Raw genomic sequence first — 26,206 nt, 5'->3', positions numbered from 1 at the left:
TCAGCAATGCATGTGTACTGCCATTCTAAAATGTTGATTTATGCTGTGCCACCGCGCCCACCTCCGCTGCCAAGCCACAGAAAGTGCGGCTAGCGTGCCAGTGTAGTCCCTGTACCAGGGGAATGTATTTAAAAAGTACTTCCTGGATGTATTTAAATGTATTCTAAGTGAAGACTGCTTTTAAAAAGGAGTGACCAGAACGCTAATCTCACAGCTCGGTGTGTTTTTGTGTTATCTTATTTTCAGATGCAATTGTTACCAAGGTGAAAACATCAAATAATACTGTGAGTATAACAATGCTGTGAGGGATGTATCTGCCTCTCCGATAGGATGTAGAAGGGGAAAGGGACTTAAGAGTGGGCTGAGAGAGGCTACAGTTTATCTTAAGGGAATAGGGACTGGAAGGATGGGCAGATGGGACTTTGAGACGTCTAACAGCCCTGGAAAAGAGACCAGTGAAAGGGCCTGCATGTTCTTGTTCCTGTACTATGTGAAAAAGGGAAAGAAGACTCGAAGGCCAATGAAAGATTGGGAACAAGCACTGGAAAAAACAATAGTTCTAGATTTCTTATGTGTATTTCATTGCTAGTCGCGCTTGTGCGGGGTGCTGGGTGGTTGCTTGGGTGTACCCATGGTGCCGATTGTTTTCAATGTGAAATGCTATTAATAATCTCAATTTCTCCAGTTTAGCATCTGAAGTGTAGTCTTATTTATGAACCTATTTTAAAGTTTCTTATTAAGTCCTAGATTGTGTGATGTCGGATTTATGGAGTTAAAAGAATGTGTGGAAGTCAGATCGAGGGAGTTGAAAGCAAAGTGTGTCACTGGTGTTCACATTTTTGTATGCTTACAGGCAATCAGGTCGGTGAACTTTGCTGCCAAGAGATCATTTTTAATTTAGCTGCTGCTGGAAAAGCCAGTTTGGAAAAGAAGATAACAGAAAAAAAATCTGATTTGAACATTATGTTGTCTACATCTCATGCTCATGACTGTATGCTAATGATAAACTGATGCAAAATGTAATTGACAAAAAATAATATACAAAAACTAAAAACACTCACCAAGTAACCAGTTCCTTTGGTGTTGAAGAGTAGCCATAACATCAGGAATACTGCTACTGAGGAGACTAAAGGAGTCCATACCCAGATCCTGGGGGCTTTAAATTGCAGTGTATGTTGATGAGGTCAGCACTGCAAGTCATTTGAACATTGATGCAGTAGTACAGCTTTCAATTCCTAAACATCTGTTCTCGCACACAAAATGGAACTGTGCAAATGTGTGTACAATCAATGGCTCCAACAACCTTTGGGAACCCAGCAATACCATAGAATGCACTCTTCACTTTCGTTCGCGCACATGCAGGTTTAGGGAAGATGATGCAACACGGCATACGTTTCAACATATCACTGAGTATCTTCTGCAACATTTTACTGAAAGTAGACTGAGAGAGTCCAGAAGCCATTGTAACAACTCTTTGGAAAAACACCAGTTGCACAAAAGTCCAACACTGACACCAGTTTAACCAGTGGTGGGACATAAGTTTTGATATTACTATTAGGTTCTAAATCACACCTTTAAGGTCAAGAATGAATACTATTGTGTGAGAATCAAGTCAGTAATTCCTTAAAATGTGTTTATCTGACATTGAAAAAAGGTCAACTATACATCTGCAGATGCGCTGTTTGTACCTTCTTCTAGTTTGTAGTGCATCATGATATGCCACATCCTGCTGAGGCCAATAGCAGATTGAACAGTCACTTACCTCTGCACAGGATGTAAAGCGTTGTTCCACAAAGCTGCGCCTATTGCTGCCATTTTGATAAACTTGTATTCTATGATAAAATGCACAAGTGACAAAGATATAACTAGTTTTCCCAGATGAAATTACCACAATCCTTGTAAGCGCAGTAAATGAAGATGGCAACTGCAGTTTGTCCCTGGAGGGAAATACCTCCAAAAATAACTCTAGAAAACTGTTGGTAAGAGGGAATAAAATTAGCTTCATTTGGAGTAAAAAACCAACAGCATTGGTAACCATGAAAGGATCTCAAGATTTTGGAGATAAACTGTCGGGCTATTCAAGCATTTCTGGCAACCAGTCAATCGTAACAAGATCACTCCTCAAGCATAAACTGGTCTGAAATAGAGGTGGTCCTCGATGACTGCCAGATTTACTAACATCTGACCCAACGCAATGCAACACCGCAAGACAGCTTTCTGCTCTGTGCTGTGTCAAATGGAGAGATCAGGAATTACTGAGATATGATGTATTCCTGCCCACTCTCTGCACTGGTGCGCTGAGTACTTCCTAGCGCCAACCCAGGTACCCTTGTGCCATGGTGCAGGTGTGCCAGGGACACCTTCCTGCACAAAAACAATACTTCAAAGGACTTTTCCTCTTTCTACTTGTGCAGCAGAATTCAACACAAGTAGAAGGGGCAATATCAAGGAGAAATAAACATATTTCTCCATGTCCCGCCTCTTTTGGGATGGCGCAGCATTTTGACGCATTCTCAGGTTTGCTACCCCTCAGTAAATATCGGAGTGCGCCAAAATCCATGGGTTGATGCATGGGAACACCCACACTCCACTAATGGAACACCTTCCCCAAGCAAAGTAACACAAGGCAGAGATTTGTGGTGCCTTGTGTTACTCTGGATTTATTAAGCTGTGCAGAACCAGTCAAGGTGGCTTTGCGTGGCTTAGTAAATATCACGTAGGCCCTTGCGTCGCCTTACGTGATGCAATGACAATGCAATCGTTTAGTAGATCTGGGCCCCAGTGTTTGTATGTTTGCCCTGGCTCTATTCTACTTGGCAGTGCTATACAAAACTACGCTTGAGATGATAAATCTAATTTACCGTAATAATGTTAGTACTTAGATTGATTGGTACTTCTGAAAACTAGATTCAGGGACGCATGGCCTTTGTCCTTGATTGATGTGTAAGCTGGGCATATGATCTTGAACTCAATGTGCTATTATTTCATTTATGTTTTTTGATGTCTTCTAAAGCGCACTGCCACTCATAAACAGAACCTCCTAACACTATAGGGAATAATCTGAATTTGGGCTATTTGAAAACAGACTTCATACAGAATTATTGAATTTACACCCAGGTTTTAGGAAGCTTCCTGAATGTAAGCCAGCCTGGCTTCATTCTAGAAGAGAGCAGAAGAGGGGTCTTTCAAGAGGTTGCCCATACCTGAAACGAGTGCCCACCCCTAGTTTTCTACCTTAAATCCTTGTACTGTTGACTTCAGCTGGCCTGCGAGGTTCTAAGCTTAAGCGCAGGAGTGCATTTCCAGAAAGGAATTTAGGTCTAGTCCATTAGAAGCTTTGTGAACCAGGCACATAGAGTTCATATGGACTCTCTTCCTAAAGGGAAGCTAGTGCATTGTCTGAGGTAATCAGACACATGGTCAAACATTTTAAGTCCAAGGCATTCTGCAGTCCTTGCAGGTGGCTTGTGCTTTACTTACAGAGACCCAGGTAAATTGATTTACCATGACATAGTCTTGACTGAACTTAGGCACTGCCTACAGTGGCTCTCAGTGAAAAATAGAGGAAGGGGAAATAGTGTGCAGCCAGCGTTGTAAGACGGAAAAGACAGGATTTTGTGACTGCCACGACATAGGAGTCTAGGGAAGGTCAGGAGTCCCACATGTTGTCAATGCAGCATTCAGTGTTGCACTTTTTTGAAGTCTGGCTAATTAATATAGCAGGAACCTTCATAGACCACGTTTGTACATTCTAGCCTTGCTAAGATTAAAACTCTCATCAAAGCTGCCCTCCAGGGCATTTAAAGAAAAGGCAAAATGTTATCCAGCTGCAGAAAGTACTTCGACACGTCATTATTGTGTTCATGGAAAATGTATAATCGGAGTAAACTCCAAAATTCTTTATTTCAAGGCTCAGAGTTTGGTGGATGACCAAGTATCCATGGACATGCAAAAGGGTCCTGCGAGTGGGTTGTTCCCCCCACTATTATTAGTTCAGGGTTTGCAATATACTGATTTCCTTGCATGTGCACGTGTGTTTGTGTGTCTGTCAGTTGTGCATTTGTGAGTGTGTGTGTGTAGGTGTGAACGTGTTCTGTGTATTTGACTGTAGACTGTGCCTATTTGTGTGTGAGCTAGGGTTCATTTGGTGTGAATGGTGATAGTATGCACCCTGCACATATATGATAGTGCTTACCCTTTTTGTGTTTGATAGTGACCTGAAGGATGCCACCTGTATCTCCTGTTCTGAACATTTAGATTCAGGTGTCAGAAATTATTCAGGATCCCACACTAGAGTAGAATAGCAGATATTTAGGAGTTTTTTGTTTGTTTTTTAAATGAAAGCCTGTGGAACAGGGGGTATATTTGTAACTCTTTCAGCAACATTTTATGTTAGCCATATATTGTATTCATGTGCAGAATACTGTGGCCTTTTTCCAGTGTTTGAATATTTTTAATGAATGCTGCACACGACCTAATTATTCTAGAGGCATGTTTGTTCACTGATGTGTGTTTTGTCTGTGTAATACATAGAGCCTGCCTGCAGTTTGTTAATGCATGTTCAAATGCTACGGGTACATATGGATAAGTAGATTTTTCCCTGCAATGTATGCAGTGATTGTAAGGTCTCCAAATAAAGTTTTAAAATGGGAGCAATTTACTCTCTGCTTCCAGAAGTCAGGAGTAAATATTTTCTCAGGGAGTAAATACGGGATTGTCATTTATGATGAGAATATTTTTAATCATGGAACATATAATTCCACAATGCCGCCCAAAGATTTTCCCCAATGAGAGCTGCCCCACCGGACCAATGTCCCCTTTGGGAATCAATACAACCCTAACGTGTGTGTCCATAACCATTGCAACTGTCAAGTAGAAGGGGAAAGTCCCTCTCCTGGGCCCTATTATTTTCGATTCGGATTGGGTCACAAAAGTCGAACACCTTTTCGATTTAAAAATGGCTTTTGTACGTTACATAAACCTGCTTTGCGCTTGAAACTCTGTCATTTTGCGAATCACAATGTTTGCAGCCACAAAATATAACTTCTCCAGTATTTGAGGTGTCTTTCATAAATTCACATGCTTGAATATTCCCCGTCGTCGAAGTGGGAGTCCCACAGTATATAAAAAGCAATAAGTGTCATGTATACATATATATACATACATAACCACATAATAACATATACATATCCAAATAAACTTTATTTATATATATATATATATATATATATATATATATATATATATATATATATATATATAGTTCAAAATAACATATCAAGTGAAAATACCATAGGATAGCATTGACACATAGGAAAGCATTAAGAAAAAAAGAATCACTTTACTGACATATCCTTGTCGTTTTATAGTCCAAACTCTAGCCAATCAGGCGCAAGCACCCTCTAGAACCTTCTCCTCAGAGGCTCAGGCCCTCAGATTTTCTACCGCACGTCGTGTGAAGGGAGTCTCCCTGAGCTCTGCTCAGTCTTTGGTCTGGTTTGAGTTTTTCTCATCATGTCTTCAAGTAAGAAGTCTCTTTTCCGTCCCTGTTCATCTTGTGGGAAGTTAAGACTTTTTTCTGAGGACCCTCATGAAAAATGTATCTATTGTCTTTACCCTGACCATAAGGTGGCCAACTGTAAAATTTGTAGAACTTTCTCTCAAAAGACTTTGAAGGACAGGGAGGGTCGCCTATTATTGTGGCTTCAAAAACTGAAGGATACGGATAACCCCCTTTCTGAGGTGGAAAGTGTGGCCTCTGCTCGAACAGGAGTCTCCTCCAAGCGTAGTAGTGTTCAGGACTTGCCGTCTCCCTTTCTGAAAAAGAAGAGACTTCATCTTGAGGAAGTGTCTGCAGGCCAAGCCTCTGTTACTACGCCAGCGCCCCCGAGACCTAGCTCTCAGGCGTCTCTGATTCCGTCAGCGCATGTTTCTGGTCAGAAACGCGCAAAACCGTCTACGGGCCCGTCGACGGTCCCTCCGTCGACGAGATCTGCCACTTCATCAACCTCGTCGACGACGGTGACGACGGTGTCGAGCAGATTTCCTGCGTCGTCGACGACGACTTCATCAACGTTTTCACCGTCGACAGTGGTGTGCGTTTCCCTAAAGACTATTTCGTCGACGATTCCATTATCTTCTTCGTCGACGACTGTAGGAGAGTAGGGTCTGCTTTCTATGTTCACCCCCACTTTTTGCTTTTGCTTCACTGGTTTTCGACTTAGGTGTGGCTGTGGGCCTGCCAATCAGACCCACAGCCCAGCTATGTACTTTAGGTGCATAACCCAATTGGTAAGGATCACCTTATTGGCCCCTGTATAGTGTACCTTAGGTACCCAGGGCATAGGTGTACCCTAGGCCTGCCCGGGGCTACAGCATGTATTGTGCCACCCCTGGCCTGGCCTTCCATTATGACACAACTGGCTGATCACTCAGCTGGGGCAAGGTCGTGTAATCACCCCTTGCTTAGGTGTAGTATTCCTATACCTACCTTCTATATAGACACATGTGTACCTATCAGCCACTCCTATGGCAGGCCTTAACAATCCTGGAGGCAGAGTGCTTGGTAACATGTGAGATGGTGCTCTAGCATGAGCTGAGCCTGTCTGCAGCTTACGGAACCATGTCCTTATAGCTGTTCTATGATATAGCCTACCATATACTCTTAAAGTACCTTATAATCTTAAACGGTTATGGTAACTATGGTTTGGCTTTATCAAAACATGTCTTGTAAGGTTCCTAACACTTTGGAATAATACCCCCATACCATTTCTGGCGATGAGGATATTATTCCACCCTTCTAGAGGGAGAAGACATGTTGAAACCTACTTACCCGTTTAAAGTTAACCAGAGCCCCAGCATCACAAAATGGATGCTGCTGCCACAGACACAAGTCTGACCTCCTGCTGCTGGGAGTCCTTCCAGCGAGGGAGGCTTGGACAATAGGTTTCCTGCCTTGGGAGGTGCGAGCACCACCCCAGACAGGACTTAGTGTATTGGGGCAGGGAGGGATGAAAGAAACTAGACACAGCTCTGGTGCGAAACTGGACAAAGGAAAGGGGGTGTAACCACTCCCCTTCCTGGTCCCACACATAGGAGGGACCTTGCAGGTAGCCCAGCCCACTAGCCCAGTATATCAGTAGGTAGCTGAGCCCTGCAAATTAGATTATCCTGAATCTGCAACTTGAACAGAAACTCTGGACCTTCGACATTTGACCTCAGGAAGAAGACTGAAGAATCTCCCTTGTGGCCAAGGAGTGACCACCCTGGGCAACCAGGCACCATCCAGCGACCGCTGCTTGCTTTGCAACTGATCCTACGAGGGACGACTGTGAAGACTGACCAGCGCCAAGACTTCCAGACACCTCTGACCCAGATCCACATCTACAGCAAAGCTGAGACCCGTGGAGGCGACGAGGGACGTGGGACCGGCGACTTGGGAAAAGTGGCTAGTAACTGACTAGCGCAACTTCTGAGGCTTCCTCGAGGCTGTGCTTGGGGAATTGAGAAGCCCCCATCCCAAGCACCAAATGCAAAGAAGATCAGCTCCCTACACTTCATGTGTTCTGTGTGGGGCCCTTCTGCACCTGAGTTGCTTGACGTGTTGTCCGGTTGCTGGCCCGTTGGCTAGGGACCTCTGTGACGACGAACCTTTGATTTCACCTTGCTGGTCCGGCTCCTCCAGACTGGCACTCGCTCCTCTGTGAAAGAGAAGCACCCCAGACCTTCCTGGTCTGCACCAGAAGCAAGTTCTCCATTCTGCGTGGGTTCCGCTTGCCAAGGCTTGTTGGGTCCGAACTCGACATCGACAGCGCCGACAGCAAGAGCCTTTGTGGGACAGCTCGCCTCCTGGTCCTAGTCATCCTCGACGTCTCCTGGTACCCGTGGCTGCTGCGACAAGCTTCACCTAGTCACCTGCATCTGCACGACATCGCCTGGTTCCTTCCTGGTTCCTTCCCGGCACCTGGCTGGTGACCTAGACTCTGTCCCTTCTGCTTGCAGGTATCCTTCCTTCTTGATTCCATCCGGACACTCTTCACTGACTGCCTGTCAGCAACTTTCCTTCAGGCATCCATAGGAGTCAACGACGAAACCCGACGCAAGTTCCCACCTATGCACCCGCAGCTCGTGGGCTAGGTAACTTGAGTACTCCGGTGCTCACTAGGGTATTGACTATCCTAGGGTCTAGTTTCCAAGTCTCGAACTCCTAGCTATTCCAGAAGTGTCCTAAAACTCTTAATTTCTAATAACTACTACTTCTATTGACTTTTACGCATTACGCGTGAGTGTTTCCACTCTGCACCTGAATCCCGTGGGCCTCCCACTTCCTAACCTTTGGTAGTATAGTGTAGCCCCAGCGATTCCCTAGGCCTAGGCCTATCCTGTGTTCGTGACAGTGGTTCTTATACCACTTACTTAGTATATGGTTTACGTGGCCCCAGGGCCTAACTATATTACTTACCTGTGTGACTTAATGTATGCTTAAATAAGACTGTGTTGTACTTACCTCGAATCTCATAAAGAGTGCTGAGGGTATTTTGACTAGAATAAATACATTCTATTTTTATATATATCTGTTGTGGTGTCCTTTCATTTGGTATTCAAGGGATTACAAATGGTATAACAGCTGGCTTCACATGCCATACAGAGTTTAGCCTAAGACTGCTCTTGTCCATGCTACCACTAGGATAGCTGGTCAATAAGGTTGACTTTACAACCAATCACTGTAAGGGTTGTTTGGACTGATACAAGGTGTACACTAGAATTAGTGACATCATATATCAGGCCAACTTCTCACAACGACTAGGAAGCTGGCGCTTCCGTCGACGTCTAAAGCTTCGTCGACGATAATAAAGAAGAAAAAGAAGAAGTCATCGCCGCCGGCGCTCACAGCATCGCCTTGTCGGCAAGAGCTTCCTCGACGGCAGCCTCGTGGACGGCAACTTCGTTGACGACGGTCTCGTCGACGGCGGCCTCGTCGACGATCACCTCGATGACGGTGGTGTCACATTTTGCAATTATGCCATTGGTGCCAATGTCTACACCAACGCCAGGGTCCGTGGACAACTCCTTGCTGCAGCGTCGCCCTGCTGTGCTGGACTCTGTCATGATGCCACCGGTCACTCGGCCACCTCAACAGCTATTCCCCTCGGGTGAGGAGGAAGTTTCGGATTCTGATGACGAGGTTCACTCCTCTTTTCGGGATGCTCGTAGTCCTTCTGAGCTCCATATTAAATGCCAAGATTTCGAGGAGGATGACTATTCGCAGGACTATTACTGTCAGGAGCAGGAGCAACATCCCCCTGCACAAGTTCCTATGGCACAGCTTCCTTTGTCGCTCATCTCCAACCTTCAATTTATGTTGGAAGATTACAGTCGTCGCTTTCCGGCTTCCTCTCATAGTTCTCCACGTGAGACGCTATCTGCCGTTCCGCCTACTCCTGTGTTGCCAACGATGCTGACACCATCCACACCTCGTTCCGTCATGAGTTCCAGGCCAAGATTCTGGACATGCCGTATGACGGAGTATCTTTGTTCAGCCAACATGTGGAGGACGCTTTGCAGGCCATCAAGAAGGACACGGAGACGGCTCGTTCTTACCACGGATGCATCCATGGAAGGATGGGGCGGACATCTTCAAGATTTGTCCGTCAAGGGGAAGTGGACAATCGTTCAGCGTTCCTGGCACATCAACAGATTGGAGCTGATGGCCATTTTCTTGGCGTTGAAATCCTTCCGCCTCCAGCTCCAGGGGGAGTCAGTCCGCATTCAGACGGACAACACCACCAGCATGCACTACCTGAACAAGCAGGGTGGGACAAGATCTCCGCTGCTTTCCCGACTGGCTCAGAGTATTTGGAGTTGGGCCATAGTCCATCGGATTACCCTCCTGGCAGTTCACCTGACCGGAATTTCCAATATTCTAGCGGATGCACTCAGTCGGTCAACGTCATCGACCCACGAGTGGGAATTGCACCAGCCGACGCTAGACTTTGTCTTCGGCCTTTGGGGTCACCCGACTATCGACCTTTTTGCAACCCCACAGAACAGCAAATGCCAGTCCTACGCAAGCTGGTTTCCCCACAAAGGGTCGTGCGGAAATGCCCTTTCGATAAATTGGTACAGGATATTTGCGTACGCTTTTCCGCCGATCCCTCTGATTCCTTGAGTGTTGCGGAAGATGCGGCAACAACCGTGCCAGGTGCTCCTCATAGCTCCACGGTAGCCTCGGCAGGCATGGTTCTCGGAGTTGCTCCTCCTCTCCCAATGCGAACCCATCCTTCTTCACCCGAGGCCGGATCTTCTAACTATGAACGACGGGCGGATATGCCATCCGAATCCCAGTTCATTCAGCTTGTCGGCTTGGAACCTGAGCACCTTGAATTTGCTCATTTGAACATTCCACCGGCCTGCAGGGAGGTGTTAGCTAGGGCGAGGGCACCCTCCACAGTGAAGACTTATAAGCTAAAGTGGAAGCGACTTTGTCTTAGGTGTACGTCGGTCCACATCCATCCAGGGCACGCCTCCCCAGAACACATTCTGCCGTTCTTCCTGCAGTTAGCGCAGTCTGGACTGTCACACTCTACCTTAAAGGTCTTTCTAGCGGCAATATCTCGCTTTCGGATGGACGGCTCGTCCTCTCTCTATTCATCTAGAGTAATACAGCAATTTTTCAAGGGTCTCTTCCGAATGTTCCCGCCCATTCGGCGTCCTCCACCCACGTGGAGTCTTAACATCGTATTGGCTCAGCTCATGAAGGTGCCTTTTGAGCCAATCCATTCGGCGGATTTCAAATTCCTAACATGGAAAGTGGCCCTCCTCCTTGCACTGACTTCCTCCCGCAGAGTAAGTGACATTCACGCCTTTACAATACAACCTCCGTTTCTTCAATTCAGATCGGACTGTGTAATTCTTCGCACTAATCCGGCTTTCATGCCTAAAGTACCATCCGATTTCCATCTCAATGAACCAGAAATCTTGAAGACCTTTTTCCCGCATCCGCAGTCTCCAGCGTAACAGAGTCTACACTCTTTGGACTTAAAGAGGTGCCTTAAATTCTACATCAGCAGAACACAATCCTTTCGCAAGTCGGATCAGCTGTTTGTGACTTACGGATGCACTTGTAAAGGACACTCGGTTACCAAGCCCACGATTGCACGTTGGGTTTCTTCAGCAATCTCCTTCTGCCATCAAAGGGCTGGCAAGCCTCTTTCTTCTGGAGTAAGGGCTCATTTTACGAGAGCAATGTCATCTTCCACTGCCCTGTTCTCTGGTGTACCCATCCATCAGATTTGCCAGGCAGCTACGTGGTCCAGCAGGCACACGTTCACGAAACACTATTGCCTGGAGTCCATTAATGAAGCGGTTCCTGCTTACTGCTCACTATTCTATTCAAGCATGTGAATCTATGAAAGACACCCCAAATACTGGAGAAGAACAAATGTTACTTACCTGTAAACTGTGGTTCTCCAGTATTGGTGTCTTTCATAGATTCACATGCGACCCACCATCCTCCCCTCAGAGGCTCTCTTCTCCTCATTAGACTCTTTTGTCACTCTTGTGCTACGAAAATCTGAGGGCCTGAGCCTCTGAGGAGAAGGTTCTAGAGGGTGCTTGCGCCTGATTGGCTAGAGTTTGGACTATAAAACGACAAGGATATGTCAGTAAAGTGATTCTTTTTCTCAATGCTTTCCTATGTGTCAATGCTATCCTATGGTATTTTCACTTGATATGTTATTTTGAACTATATATATATATATATATATATAAAGTTTATTTGGATATGTATATGCTATTATGTGGTTATGTATGTATATATATGTATACATGACACTTATTGCTTTTTATATACCGTGGGACTCCCACTTCGACGACGGGGAATATTCAAGCATGTGAATCTATGAAAGACACCAATACTGGAGAACCACAGTTTACAGGTAAGTAACATTTGTTCATTCGCACCCTGGCCTGGAAAAGAGAGAGCAACAGCAGCACTGAGAGAGCTAGGCAAAGCTTCAGAACATTCACCACCTTCATACAATGAAAGGCAGGAACTGGACAGACCCTATGGCATGCTTTCCTCAGACATATAGGGCCCGATCCACAAAAGTAATCTGAGACAAAATCCTAACTTTACAACGTTCGGTATTCACAAAAGGGATTTAGTAGTAGTAAAGTTAGGATTCCTAACTTTACTGCTATCAAACTGAGACAAAATCCTAACTTTACGACTTTCGATAGTCACAAAAGGCATTTAGTAGTAGTAAAGTTAGGAATCCTAACTTAACTACTTCTAAATGCCTTTTGTGTATACCAAAAGTCATAAAGTTAGGATTTTGTCTCAGATTACTTTTGTGAATCTGGCCCATATATATCACTTGCACCATATGAAGTAGCATTGCTCCTTCTGCATCTGCATATTCTTTTATCTACCCTTCCCGCAAAAACCCACCAAGGATTGCCCAGGGATCAACAGTGCAAGCTTTCCTCATACACACAGAGAATGGTTATAAAAAGAGCAACCGCAGTATATACGCGCTTCACTGAGCGCAGGGCCACTATTCACAGTGGCAGTGCAAGGGTCAGTGCTTTACCTTTTGCAAATTTCAGGGCCCATAAAACGCTATCAGATGATGCGAAATTCACAATTGAGGCTTTCAACAAATCAATACATTCAATAAACGTGCTGCACTTTAGGCTCCACAAAGACAGCGAATGACAAGGTTTTAACACCATGAAGGTTTATTAAAGCTTAATGGATTATAGAACAAAAAAATCATCAAGTTAGTAATCAAAATTAAGTTTAAATCAAATGAGAGGGTAAACTGATCTAAGCCCCCCTTTAAGGAAAGACAAAGGTTAGTCCGTCACTCAAGAACAGAGTACTCAAAATAAATCCTACTCTACGACAAGTTAAAAATGGGTCTGACCAGTATTTTAGTCTGCACTGGCTTAAATCACACAATTCTAACTGTTGAGACACCTAAACACAGTTCTCATGAAACGGTTCAATCAGGTTAAAGCAAAGTGATGCCATTATATGCCAGTTAACTCTCCGGGACTCTTCACAATATAGCTTCTCTTTGGTTATGTCAAACTCACATCTGTAGCAAGAAGAGATGAAGGGACCAACCTGTACTCTGTGGGTGTCTTCATGAGTGCAATCCTCATTCAAACATTACATGATTATCCTAAAGAAAACATTTCACATGGAAAAAGAAGCTAAAGATCAATATATTCGATAATTAGGATTTAAGCTTGACCTAAAAAAAAAAAATTCATATGTCAAAAGCAAGATGGCAACCAACGTTAGCCGTTTTAAAATGCTGGCCTACATTAGAAGCTGTCAATCTAAACGTGAATAAACATAGTTAATAGAATCTGCTTGTGTATCTATTTGTTAATGCCAATTGAATGCAAAATACTTATTATAAATAAACCTTTTCACAAACTTCACTTTTACATGGGAAATAGGCACGGCACATGCACCAGTAGTATATTATGCCCATATATGGTTACAGCAGTGGCAGCAGAACAGGAGGAGAACGGTAGCACAAGGGGAACATTCCCTCAAATACAGAACTGGCATCGCTCATACAGCAGCAAAGTGATCTTCCTTTCTAAACACTCAACAGCTTCTGCCCAGTGGCGTAGCAAGGTCAGGTGGTACCTGGTGCGGAAAATTTCTTGTCACCACCGGCTTGACAAAACGGCAAAAATACTGGGCCGATTCACAGAACTAATCTGAGATAAAATCTTAAACTTACTACTTTTGGTATTCACAGAAGGCATTTAGTAGTAGTTGTAAAGTTAGGATGCCTAACTTTACTACTACTAAATGCCTTTTGTGAATACCGAAAGTTGTAAAGTTAGGATTTTGTCTCAGTTGTGTAGTAGTAAAGTTAGGAGTCCTAACTTTACTACTACTACTAAATGCCTTCTGTGAATACCAAAAGTAGTAAGTTTAGGATTTTATCTCAGATTAGTTCTGTGAATCGGCTCCTATGTGTTTAAACACATATTTTTGCCATTTTGTCACCCCCCTCAGTGATGACACCCGTGGCGGACCGCACCCCCTTCCTACGCCACTGCTCCTGGCCCCTTGCAGATTGCTAGTTTTGTAGCACCAGCAATTGTATACACATTCTAACCTAAGTGCAGACAAATGTAATTCACACTTCCCTCAAACACAGAGGACAGGAAGACATCGACAGGTTTCTTTCATGCGATGGGCAGGGAACCCATGAAAAGCAAGAGAGCGTGCTTCCCTTACATTGCTCAGGTGTAGCAGACTGCAAGCTTCTCTCACAGAGAGAGTAGGTGCAGTATGGGGAGCAGCAGGGCACCTTTCCCTCACACACAACGGATGCAGCATGAGCAACAAAACTGCTAGCCGAGCTCGCAGAGCTGATACAGCACTTCAAGATACAATTGCTATTCCCAGAACAAAGGTGGCACAGGGACTTGGTTTGACTTTTTCATTTGGAGAGCAAAAATTTTTAGCTAAGCAGGAAATTGAGTTGAGATCAAATTATTTTATGTTGTCGTTTTCCCAATCTGTCTAGAGTATAGGCGGAATCACACCTAAAAACGTCCCATGCACCACCTCCACAGTTTGCACAAAATGGGTCCTACCAATGGCGGGGTTAGAAGAAAAGCTATGACTTCAAGGGGCAGTGCAGTGTAGGGAAAACCAGTTCTCTGTGCCCAGTCCTTCATCTCTAACAATCACCAAGAACAGTCGCTCTAGAAAGTTTGTTTGTTTGATGATGCTGCTTGGGTTTTGAGTACTATTGCCCAGATGGCCTCTTTAATGGTAGTAGAGTCTGACCTCCTCTCTACTCCTCGTGATAATCTTTGAAGGACACTGGGGACAGCTGGTAAAGGTGCCATTGTGTGCAGCATGAGCAGTTGGCGCTGGTGATTACTTTGAGAAACGGCTCCTAGGGGGCATTACTTGGAAAACTCTCACGTAAGCAGTTTCAGAAGTGGGTTCTGGTGTGAAAAGCAAGCTGTCACTGGTGACCAGTATGAAAAGTTTGTCTTGACGAGGACGGCCCTGTTTTTTGCGACCCGCACCGATTCAGATAGGAAAGGGCGTAAAAGGCGCATTCCTTCCTAATGACATATGCTGCGTCTCAACAGTTGCTGTTATGAGTTCAGTCTCAAACAATTGAACAGTTACCGAGCCAGAATTTAGGTTTAAGAAAGCTCTAATAACCTGGCTCTTCTGCCTTCCCTAGAGTCCTCGCATGTCTTGGTCACTCCCAATAGGCTCAATGCACTGCTAGCGCCGGGACACTTCTGTTGGAGGTAGCCATGCGCTCTACAAGCTGTAATAATAATAATAATACCAATACCTCAACGGAGGTGATAACTGATTCCCAAAGAGACTCCTCTGGGAGTCGTGTTGGCAGCCTTGGGGGTAATAGGCAGCAGTCCAGTGGGGCTCTGTATGCTTCCTCTGAGGTTTTTACAAATGGAAAACTTTTATTTTTTAAAAGCAGAACTAGTTCCTTTAAAGTACACTGGCTACTTTTAAAGAATGTATATAGACCAGAGAGGGTTTTGGAGACAGGATAAATGGCGCTAAGGCAGATGAACGGACAGATGGAGTCAGAAGAACAAAGAACCAATGCTTAACGGTGCAAACAGGTCAGGGGAATACCCAAAACCCCTGTATAAGGTGTGGGCAAAAGCCCATACCAGAACAATTATAAGCAAATCCTGTGCACACGTGACAATATAATTAAATTAGATCACAGAAAAGATAACAGGGTTCAAAGAACAATGGAAAGATGTTTTTTTTATTCAAAACGTTGTCTTTCATCAGTACAAAGAGCGCCAGCCGACACGTGTTTCGTCAACAGTAAAACAACTGTGACTCTTCAGGGCTGGGAAACAATATGAAATTGGATCAAAAAACCACAAAACAAAAAGAGTGACAATAAGTGCAATAAAAAACATGGTTGTGATAAAGCGTGAAACAATTGAGTGAAAAAAACTCTATGTGAAGATGAACAAATGCCAATGAAAAAGGGGTAACAACAAAAAGGACAACGGCACGAGAAACTAAACTGAAAGAAAAGGTTCATATATGGAGACTAAATGGCAAAAGCATGAAAAAGAAACACATCTGGGAGAGAAAAATGTCTCACCAAGTGGTGTTGCCAAAATTGACATAATAAAGGCACGAAATGGTAGAAAAAATCTTGACATATTCAACACTGTATCCAGTAAAAGCAGTTTAGGAAAACAATTATATTAAATAAAAAACATCCTCAATTACTCAAAAGGAAGATTCGAGAACAGATAAATAATCGAAGCAACAACAATGAGGCAAAAGGGCAAAAAACGAGGTAAAGGTGCTGTACATAGCGAAGTGGGCAAAAAACCAGGTAAAGGTGCTGTACATGGCGGAGTGAAGAGTATACACAATAGTGCGATAAGATAACAGGGCGCTAAAGCATGCAACTAACATGCGGTGCGTGGCACTGTGTAAAAGCGAAACAAACGATGAGTCTGAGTCGATAAGTGAAATAAATAGCAACTAGGACTACGAAAAGCAAAACGGTAAAAATTCGGAGCATGCTGAGAGTGTGGTATTTGGACAAACAAACCGTAACGTAGTGCGGATGGGCAAAAGTTACAGAACTCACCCAGATGAGCAATGTCAAACGAAAAAGATCGAAAGCCGTCGGGATTATAAGTAAAGTAGTCTCCCATGGGTCGGTGCGACCAGGAAACCAAAGGGCTGGAAAAAAATGGTAGGAATGAACAACTAAAAGGCACAGCTTAAGTACGGCATGAAAGCCAAAGCGTATGGGAAGTAGACACATACCTGTGTATATCGGTGCGTTTAAAGCTGAACTTGCTTCCGAAGTGCGGGAGAATGGCGGTAAAACCGGAAAGCGGTTATAAAGGAAAAAGTAAAGTGAGGACTAGAAGGCTAACCTTCGTGAGATTAGCCGGAAGTGAGCTAACCTTCGTGAGATTAGCCGGAAGTGAGGGTCCTGGTGACATGGGTGAAGTAAAAACAGAGAAGAGACTACGCCCAATGGATCATGTTGTTGCAAGCAAGTGAACGAATGTTAAATAAAGCAGATATGCATGATTAAAAAACGCAAATGAGTGAACAATGCCACATTAACAGTACAAGTGTTACAGATAAAGCAAAATTAATTAAATGCAAGTTAGACTGAAAATACATAACATGGTAGGCAAAAAAAAAGGGGGGGGGGAGGAAGTTGCGAGTTGAATGTAGGAAAAGATCAAAAAGGAAATGGAAGAAGAAGCATGAATAGAATATTCACGAAGTTACAAAAAATATGTTATGCGAGAATAATATGTACTTTGAATATGAGAACTAAGAGAAAATAAAATTAAAAGGAAATAACATTTTTTATGAAGTAGTGTGTACATCGCAGTGTGTCATAGAACAAGATAATAGAAAGTTAGGGCATAGGAAAATAAGGCTATAAGTTCTAGTGGAGAAAAACAAGGAAGGAAGAGAGAACAAGTTGTGGAAAGTAAAAGTGGACAACAAAGTAATGAAAAGAGTTTACGAAGGCTTGATTTAAAGAACACAAGAGGAGTTTTCAGCAGAAAAGGTCTATGAGTCGGAGTTGAGACGGAAGAGCACTTCGAGTTAGGAACCCAAGAAATATTGGAGTTCGTGGTCAGAATTTTGGCCGTGGCTCACTGTGTGAAGACGCATTATCCAGGTTGCTTCAAGGCGTCTCAATCTTAGTTCACGGTTACCGCCCCTTATGTTGGGTGGGGCAATGTCAATTCCAAAAAAGGAAGTTTTACCGCCATTCTCCCGCACTTCGGAAGCAAGTTCAGCTTTAAACGCACCGATATACACAGGTATGTGTCTACTTCCCATACGCTTTGGCTTTCATGCCGTACTTAAGCTGTGCCTTTTAGTTGTTCATTCCTACCATTTTTTTCCAGCCCTTTGGTTTCCTGGTCGCACCGACCCATGGGAGACTACTTTACTTATAATCCCGACGGCTTTCGATCTTTTTCGTTTGACATTGCTCATCTGGGTGAGTTCTGTAACTTTTGCCCATCCGCACTACGTTACGGTTTGTTTGTCCAAATACCACACTCTCAGCATGCTCCGAATTTTTACCGTTTTGCTTTTCGTAGTCCTAGTTGCTATTTATTTCACTTATCGACTCAGACTCGTCGTTTGTTTCGCTTTTACACAGTGCCACGAACCGCATGTTAGTTGCATGCTTTAGCGCCCTGTTATCTTATCGCACTATTGTGTATACTCTTCACTCCGCCATGTACAGCACCTTTACCTGGTTTTTTGCCCACTCCGCTATGTACAGCACCTTTACCTCGTTTTTTGCCCTTTTGCCTCATTGTTGTTGCTTCGATTATTTATCTGTTCTCGAATCTTCCTTTTGAGTAATTGAGGATGTTTTTTATTTAATACAATTGTTTTCCTAAACTGCTTTTACTGGATACAGTGTTGAATATGTCAAGATTTTTTCTACCATTTCGTGCCTTTATTATGTCAATTTTGGCAACACCACTTGGTGAGACATTTTTCTCTCCCAAATGTGTTTCTTTTTCATGCTTTTGCCATTTAGTCTCCATATATGAACCTTTTCTTTCAGTTTAGTTTCTCGTGCCGTTGTCCTTTTTGTTGTTACCCCTTTTTCATTGGCATTTGTTCATCTTCACATAGAGTTTTTTTCACTCAATTGTTTCACGCTTTATCACAACCATGTTTTTTATTGCACTTATTGTCCCTCTTTTTGCTTTGTGGTTTTTTGATCCAATTTCATATTGTTTCCCAGCCCTGAAGAGTCACAGTTGTTTTACTGTTGACGAAACACGTGTCGGCTGGCGCTCTTTGTACTGATGAAAGACAACGTTTTGAATAAAAAAACATCTTTCCATTGTTCTTTGAACCCTGTTATCTTTTCTGTGATCTAATTTAATTATATTGTCACGTGTGCACAGGATTTGCTTATAATACTTTTAAAGAATGTTTTCCATTTTGGAATCCACACACAGGGATGGTGGTGTGCTGTCCCTTGCAAGCCACAGTCACAGTACCGTTGCTGGGGCAGCCATGCGCGCTATAAATCGAACTAATAATAATAATAACTGTGTTTGTAGCCAGTCGTAGGAGGTCGCAAATTTTGACCTGCTTGTTAATCTTCATTATGCATGTTGTTTAACGACTCCCAGTAAGTGGAGATTTTGCAATGTGACCTAGTACATGAGTTGTTTTGCAAACTAAGGGTCCAGTCACAAACAGTTGTGTTCCATTTCCAACCACTTTTTCAAGCGTGCTCTTAGTACATCTGGACCTAAGCTCACAATATCACAAACATGGTCTACAATGACACAGTTTATAGAGAAGAGGCACTTGCAGCTGTGGTTGATTTCTCATTAAAGAATATATCATTTCTAATTACAGATCGCACCGGAGGTCAAAAAGCAGGAAGAAGGTGGATACGATGAAGGACTCACCTACGCCGCAATAAACAAAGACGCTCTGAAGAAGAAGAAGAAGAACTCGGCTCCGCCCTTTCAGGAGCCGGAGCCAACTTTATACGCATCAGTAAATATTCACTGATGGAGGTGCCTTGGATATAACCCCGGATGAGAACACCGAGTATATAACTGAGATCCAGCCTAGCTAAGTTGGAGTCATTTTGACTCCCGCTTAATTCATTGCAATTTGAACTATTTTGATGCCAGCGGTCAACAACTCCAGCATTGGTTTATCTTCTGTGTGAGAGTAATCAAAAATAATTTACTTAAGCCCCTCCAAACACCTACATGTTAGCTCCACCAAGCCCACCCAGTCAAATGCCTGTTACCCCAGTCAAGCCCGAACTTCCTAGGTGCGCACAAAATGAACTATGACCCTCTGTATGGTAAGCCAGTAGGGCTCACCTCAGAGAGTTCTGGACAATTCTGATCTCATCAGACAGTGGAAGCCATGTCCACAAGCCCTGCTCTGCTCATGAACATCAGTTGTGTTTTTTTCCAAACATTTCCACCCAGACATTCCTTATTCCAAATTCCAAGTAATTTCCGTCCACCTTGAGCAAGACCAGTTCATGCGATGCACCTATCAAGCTACTTTTGACCCTTGGCAGATTATAATACATGGCACGTCCTTCTTTGTGTTAGTTTGTTGTGTGTGTGTGTGAGAGGGAGGGAGGGAGAGAGACCGTTTTTACATATGAGAAGGGCACAGTCCTATGATTGTGGGTGAAGCATAGGTGGTTGATGGTTGCCCTAAATTTGAGTGGAAGCCTATTTCTTGCCCTTGCAGATATCCCAGGTTTTTATGAAAGCTTTCACGGATGTTTCCTGGAGGTAGGCAGATCCTCGTAGTCCTTTTCTGAAGAAATGCCCCCACCTGCATAGGTGCCCTGTAAACGTGCAGTCTTGGTAGACTTGGCCAACAGTTACTGTAAGAAGGTCCTCTTTAGTAAGAAGCTGTGGTATGTTTCTTATGTTTTTATGCTGGGTTTAGACTAGCGTTGGCTTTACCTACTACTTCTGGTATCAGGGCTGGTTTGTTTTCCATGATCCATTTCATGCTCTTGAATTGGTTCTTTGTGGCCAGTAAGGTATTGGTTATGGTGGAACAGATGGCATAATTTGGCCCCTGTTTACATTTCATGAAGACGCAGAGGTTTGTTCCTGCAGAGTGAGAGAGTAGGTGAATGCAGTGACTAGTGCACTGGTGTTCATGGCATTATTAGGTGGGTGGTTGTGACTGTGGTGCATACCTCTCAAGATCCCCTTCCATGTCATGACATTGGAAGACAGACCCAGAGAGGCCAGCATTTGCAGCCAGGGGCATATGAAAAAGATCCAGGGAGGATAGCCCCTGTTGCTTTTGGGATGGAGAGACACAGAGATGCTAGGCTTTGTAGGGGGAGTTGGCAACAAGGGAGCCTCGTCAATGCACAGTGGTTAAATTTAAGCAGCACAACGCCCATCTAGTCTGCCCATTATCCTACCTATTCTAACATATGCAGACCTTACCTTTTCTCCAGCTTTACCCAGGTTTGCCTAAGCTGTGGTCCTATGGTTTTCCAATGCGGCTCTTCCTCCCTTAGCTGGAAGGTTGATATGCAAGTTCAGCACTCGAGCCCAGCCTATCCTAGATTATAGCTGAAGCCAGGTAGCAGGGACCCTACCTTCGGAGCTAGAATGTCTAGGGCATTGCCTGCCAGTGGTACCCAGCAAATTCCACACTTTAGCATTCAGGCCGTACTGTTAAAAGATTCATTTGAAGCAGTTTACTTCAGTCCATCAAAATACCTTAAGCCTTTGAAATCCACCTTCACTGGCTCAACTTGCACCAAGTACCAGAGCCCCCGTCAGAGAGATTATTTATGGCTCGTAGCCAAACCCAGCATAGTCCAGTTTAACCTTGCTCAAGACATTTATACTGTATTCGAACTTACCACAATGCAGTGTACCTTTAGATTTCTGTTTCTGCGCCAATAGGGAGCTGATCTCTGCCTTCTATGGCTTTTTAAACAAAACCCTTCCACCTCTTTGTAACCAGATAAGGACCTGCAAGCCCTGAGCCTTGACAAATCAAAGAAAAACCAGTGTCCTTCGCCAACTTAATTAAAATTTCCATTGTGACATATGGACCAAGTGACACAAATGTTAACAGTGGTTATACGTTAGTGGCCATGGGCCTCAGATATTTCATTCCAACTGAATAACAACGTTATCTCCTTTGCATACTTGCTTTTCCAAGGGTAGCCATATTAAGCAGCCAAGGCCCCGCTTATTTTCAGATATACTCTGTAAAGTGTTTTATTGCTTGTGACCAATATACTGATTAAATATGCACTGTTAAATAAAGTGCTTGTTGCCAGTAAGTTGAGAGTTGTTTGTCCAGTAAGGCTCGAGTTATACATTTGTCAAGCAAATGTTTCTAGTTCATATGTACTGGGCAGCAGTCTTAGTTACATAGGCTGTGACTCCTTGCTGGAGCTTGAGTCTGGTTGTCAGGCCAACAGCGGCGGCTTATTCGTAATGGCGGAGGAGCTTCACCCCACTGCTCAAAGCCAGTAGTTGAAAAATAAAATGATCATTTTATTTTTAAAGTGACTGGCTGAGCCTGTGAGCCGTGTTTGTAGGGAAGGGCAGGGCCGGGCCATGGCAGGAAGGAGTAGTGGTGGGCACTGGAAGTGCGCATGTTGGTTTGGCCGGCCATCTTAGGGCGGCCAAATTGACATGCACACTTAGGTTTTTCCAACCCAGCTGTGTTCCACAGCCAGTTGGAGAAAAGGCACAGACTCCCTCTGCCTGAGTGAGTATCAAACCAGCTCACGCAGGCCAGTCCTGGTGCTGCTCTTATGCTTCGTAATAGCATGAGAGCAGCGTTTGGATTGGATGGGGAGTCTGTGATGGTGTCCCAGGGACTGCATGGAGCAGGAGTAGAGCAGAAGAGCACCGAGGTGCGAGGCGGCCGCAAGCATCAGGCAAGACTTTTCTTTACATTTCTTATTAATCTCCTCCCCTGCCACCCCTCCACTGTATATTGGCAGCAGCTGCAACTGCAGGCCAATAAGTCAAATGTCCAGACTTGCATGAAGTGGAAATATTTATAGCAGGTATATTCAGTTTCCAAGGTCCGAATTCCTTTATAGCTCTAACTTTAAACTTGATCAAAACAATGACTCATTGATCTAGGAGATGATTTCACTTGTAATCTATAATGCATGGACTATATGTAATCAACTCGATTTATATTGTTTCAAATTGAACAAAATAAAATTCTACAGCACACAAAACGATTTTTAGAATTGTTTCACACTGCTAATACGCTGAAATGAATAGAAGAGATTCCATTCTGCTTCTAACACAATACACCTAGTGATACATTACATAAAAATAATACAGCCTGCAGTTTTGATAGCACAATCGTTGAACTAAATATACAACAGTAATGTTTGAAAACATGTCACAATGTTCTGAAAAGGTTTACTATGCTTATGGGTGTCAATTCTCAAATAAAAGTTAAACTGACATATGGACTTTAATTCTTTCCAACAGCGGACAATCATTTCTTGTTTTAAGTTAATTTAGATATCTTTAGTCACCCTGGATGCACTGTTTGTGAGAGAACATGCCCTTGAATTAAGATTGACCCTGTTTGATAGCGAAAAAAATGATTTTTTTTCTCTAGTTCAGGGGGGCTCAGATGTGTATCTGGTAGTTTAGTTCACTGGTGTTAAGGTAAGCGGCTTCATGTTTAGGCTCAAGCTAGATCACTATTTAGAAATACCTTATGCATGCCAAGACACATATTTCCAACAATACTTAGCCACATCATTTAAATTTGAAGCCACTAAGGTCTCTGGATCACATATGACTTTTATTCCAATCGGATACATTGGAAAATGTGTTACCTTGAAAAAGTGACACACATGGCGAATGTGCAAGTTTTGTGCTACAGCCTAACAACAAGCAGGTTCTAGGACTCTCATCACTGCCGCTGTGTGACCCACATATGGCACTCATACATGTGTTCTCCTGTAACAAGGAAAACATTTTCTAAATAAAACCTGAGCTGTGGCACTAGATTCCATACTCTGTATCTGTTGCAGCTCAGGATGGAGAGTTTGTTGCTCAACTAGTCTGGCTCCCTTTATGTGGCAGTCTGCTGCCACCTACCGTCCTGAATGGGATGCAGTGGACCATGAAAAGACGGTTTTACTTTATAGGAAGCAGACGCAGATGCCTTGCGTTGAGTTTGATGTGACCAAATTTCTTCTTACATGTTATCAGACAGGCTGCTGAATGGAAAACTAGGGGCCAGATTTACTAAGTTCTCACGCAGCGCAGTGCAGCAGCCGTAAATGCTGCACTGCGTTGCGTGAGACGGAGAGAGCAGGAGAGACCCAAATTTACTGACATAAGCCGCTCTCCTCCCTTTTTAGGTCTCGCCTAGGCAGCGCATGCGCTGTCTCTTCGAGAGATGCTGTATACAGTATGGTGGGGAAAACTCCGCCCACTTTCCGCCTATCCTTTTGATTGGCCGAATTCCTAAATGCTGCAATCTGATTGGTTTTCCTCAACTTAATCTCACCTCATGACGGCCATGTCGTCATTTTTCTCTAGCTATCAGCCCCTTTACTTTTAAAACTGTTTTGTTCCCCTGCCTCCCCCCTTCCCTCCTGCAGTCCCTCACTTTTTTGCCCACCACAACCCCTCCACCCACTCCTGTTCCTGCATTGTTGGACGCCCACAGTTTTATTTACAATGCAATAGGACTCGCGTAAATATGAGTCCTATTGCATTTGTAAATGCTTTTTTTCCCTCTGATTGTCTGGCTTCATTTGCACTCTATTTTGCCTGACCTGTCCTTCTCGCATGCGTGTGATGTTATACATCGTACGCACGCGCTCCAAAAGTCTGCTTCAACCTCTTGTTACTTTCTGTTTCCCAAGTGCTACTGCTGATTTGTGGTGTTTCTGGAAGCATGGAGTTATGCCCGCCATAATCAGGTCTGTGTACATTCTTTTTCTCGATAAATGCGTGGTGTGCGCAGTGCGCATGCTAAAGTGGGGCTCAGTCGAATTCCAAAGCCAGTGTCCATGGTTTGGTAACTCATACAACCGCAATGCCCTACGTGATCGGACCCTGCTAACATGCAGCGCCCTGCAGATGCTACGCGCACACCTTTTTATTTATTTATTTTTAATCGCGGACACATTTCTATATCTTGTTTGTTGGAGTGCTTGACATTCCTCGGAGTCTATGGTCTGTGTTAATGAAGCCTGCTGCCTTTCCTGGTTTCTGACAGGGAGTAGGTGCGGAGCAGGAGAGAAGAAGCGGGCAGGCAGGGCGGCTACGGAGGCGGTCGCTGCCTACTGCAGTCTGCCAGGCTTACTCTCGCCCGGGGTCGCTGCAGGAGCAGCTGCCTTGGAGACGATCGCCGCTGCAGCTCTGCCTTCAAGATGAGACATAACCCTGCAGCAAGACCCGGCGCGCCCTTTCACACACCCACAGGTGGTCCAAGTAACCCCTGCTCATCGCCCCTCTCGAATCAATAAGAGGCACCATTCGTCCGATGGGGTGGAGGAGTTAGGGAGTCTAGAGGGGGCGGGGTTGACGGCAGTTACCCCCAGATGCCGGACTGGGGGCTTGAGGCTGTAACAGCAGGGAGCGGGCTCCCACCCCCTTTGAATCCGGACCGGGCTGGAGGAAGTCACGGGCCTCCCATAATGGAAAGAGAAAGAGCCGCAGGGAGGGCAGAGCAGCACCATCCCGGGATCTCACGGCAGAGCCAGCCCCCGGGACAGAACAGCAGCCAGTCCAGGGACAAGAGAATCACCACCCCCCGGAGTGCTGCCCTCCCCCGCCAGACTCTGGGGGAAACATTCTGCAAACTTTAGAATGTTTCAGAACCCGGAGAGCAGGTGGGGAGTAGTGTGGTTTTTTGGCTCCACTCCCCCCGCATCGTTCAGGTCTGCTCTCCCCGTCTTCTCTGACTGTGTGCACTCCCTCACCAAGACTCCTCTCCGTAATGTGTTCGCTCATCCTTCGATGCTCCACTTCACAACTAAACCTCTACTCGCTTCTATCACTTGACTCTCTTCTGGCCATCATTTCTCTCAGCCCATTTTGTCCTGTTCATGTCGGCTTCTCCTGTTTGCTTCCCTCAATTGTTTCTTCCACCCCCTCCCCCACACTCCCTGCTTCACTCATAACTTTACTCGCACAGAACAGCTATCTTAAACATTGGGTGCATTTCAAGTGCAATTTGTGTGCTACATTTGACTTCTGTTTCACTTCTTTCACTGGGTGTGTGCCGGTTGGACCCTGTGCACTCGTTCTCCCGTCAAGGCACATGCTTCACGAACGGGTCATGTACAGTACCGCTAGTTTAATTACAGACGATAGCACATTGAAGAAACGCCTTACTGCGGACAGCAGTATGGAAACAGTGAAGGGAAAAACATCTCGAGGAACGTCAGTAACCCGACTATGTGTACTGTGCTACTGGGGAGTTTTCTGTTGCCGTATCATGGACATATGATATAACTGCCATTGGCGAAGGGGCTATATCTTCGGACTGAGAGCTGCCATTTAATGGTTTTACCCGTTATTAATGTATTTTACACCTCACATTGCACCCGTGTATTATTGTTTTTATAACTGGGTTTTGATTGAGGCTTACTGTCTTGAA

At 44.4% G+C, this 26,206-nt stretch overlaps 1 protein-coding gene across 3 annotated transcripts in view; it reads left to right on the top strand.

Moving 5' to 3' along the window:
* LOC146809526 (leukocyte immunoglobulin-like receptor subfamily A member 2) overlaps window positions 1–23,042 on the top strand; it is a 567,796-nt gene extending 544,754 nt beyond the window's left edge. For 2 of the 3 annotated variants that reach the window (XM_085616353.1, XM_085616352.1), the window contains 2 exons: window positions 247–284; window positions 19,445–23,042. In XM_085616353.1, coding sequence (XP_085472479.1) covers window positions 247–284; window positions 19,445–19,603 — 197 coding nt within the window. In that variant the 3' untranslated portion in view covers window positions 19,604–23,042. The remainder of the gene's footprint in view (window positions 1–246; window positions 285–19,444) is intronic. The other variant, XM_085616354.1, reaches the window with a different exon arrangement.
* Window positions 23,043–26,206: the final 3,164 nt, after the last annotated feature.

Source organism: Triturus cristatus, chromosome 7 (genome assembly GCF_964204655.1).
Source record: "Triturus cristatus chromosome 7, aTriCri1.1, whole genome shotgun sequence".
NCBI lineage: Eukaryota > Metazoa > Chordata > Amphibia > Caudata > Salamandridae > Triturus > Triturus cristatus.
This window is presented reverse-complemented; position numbering and strand designations above follow the sequence as displayed.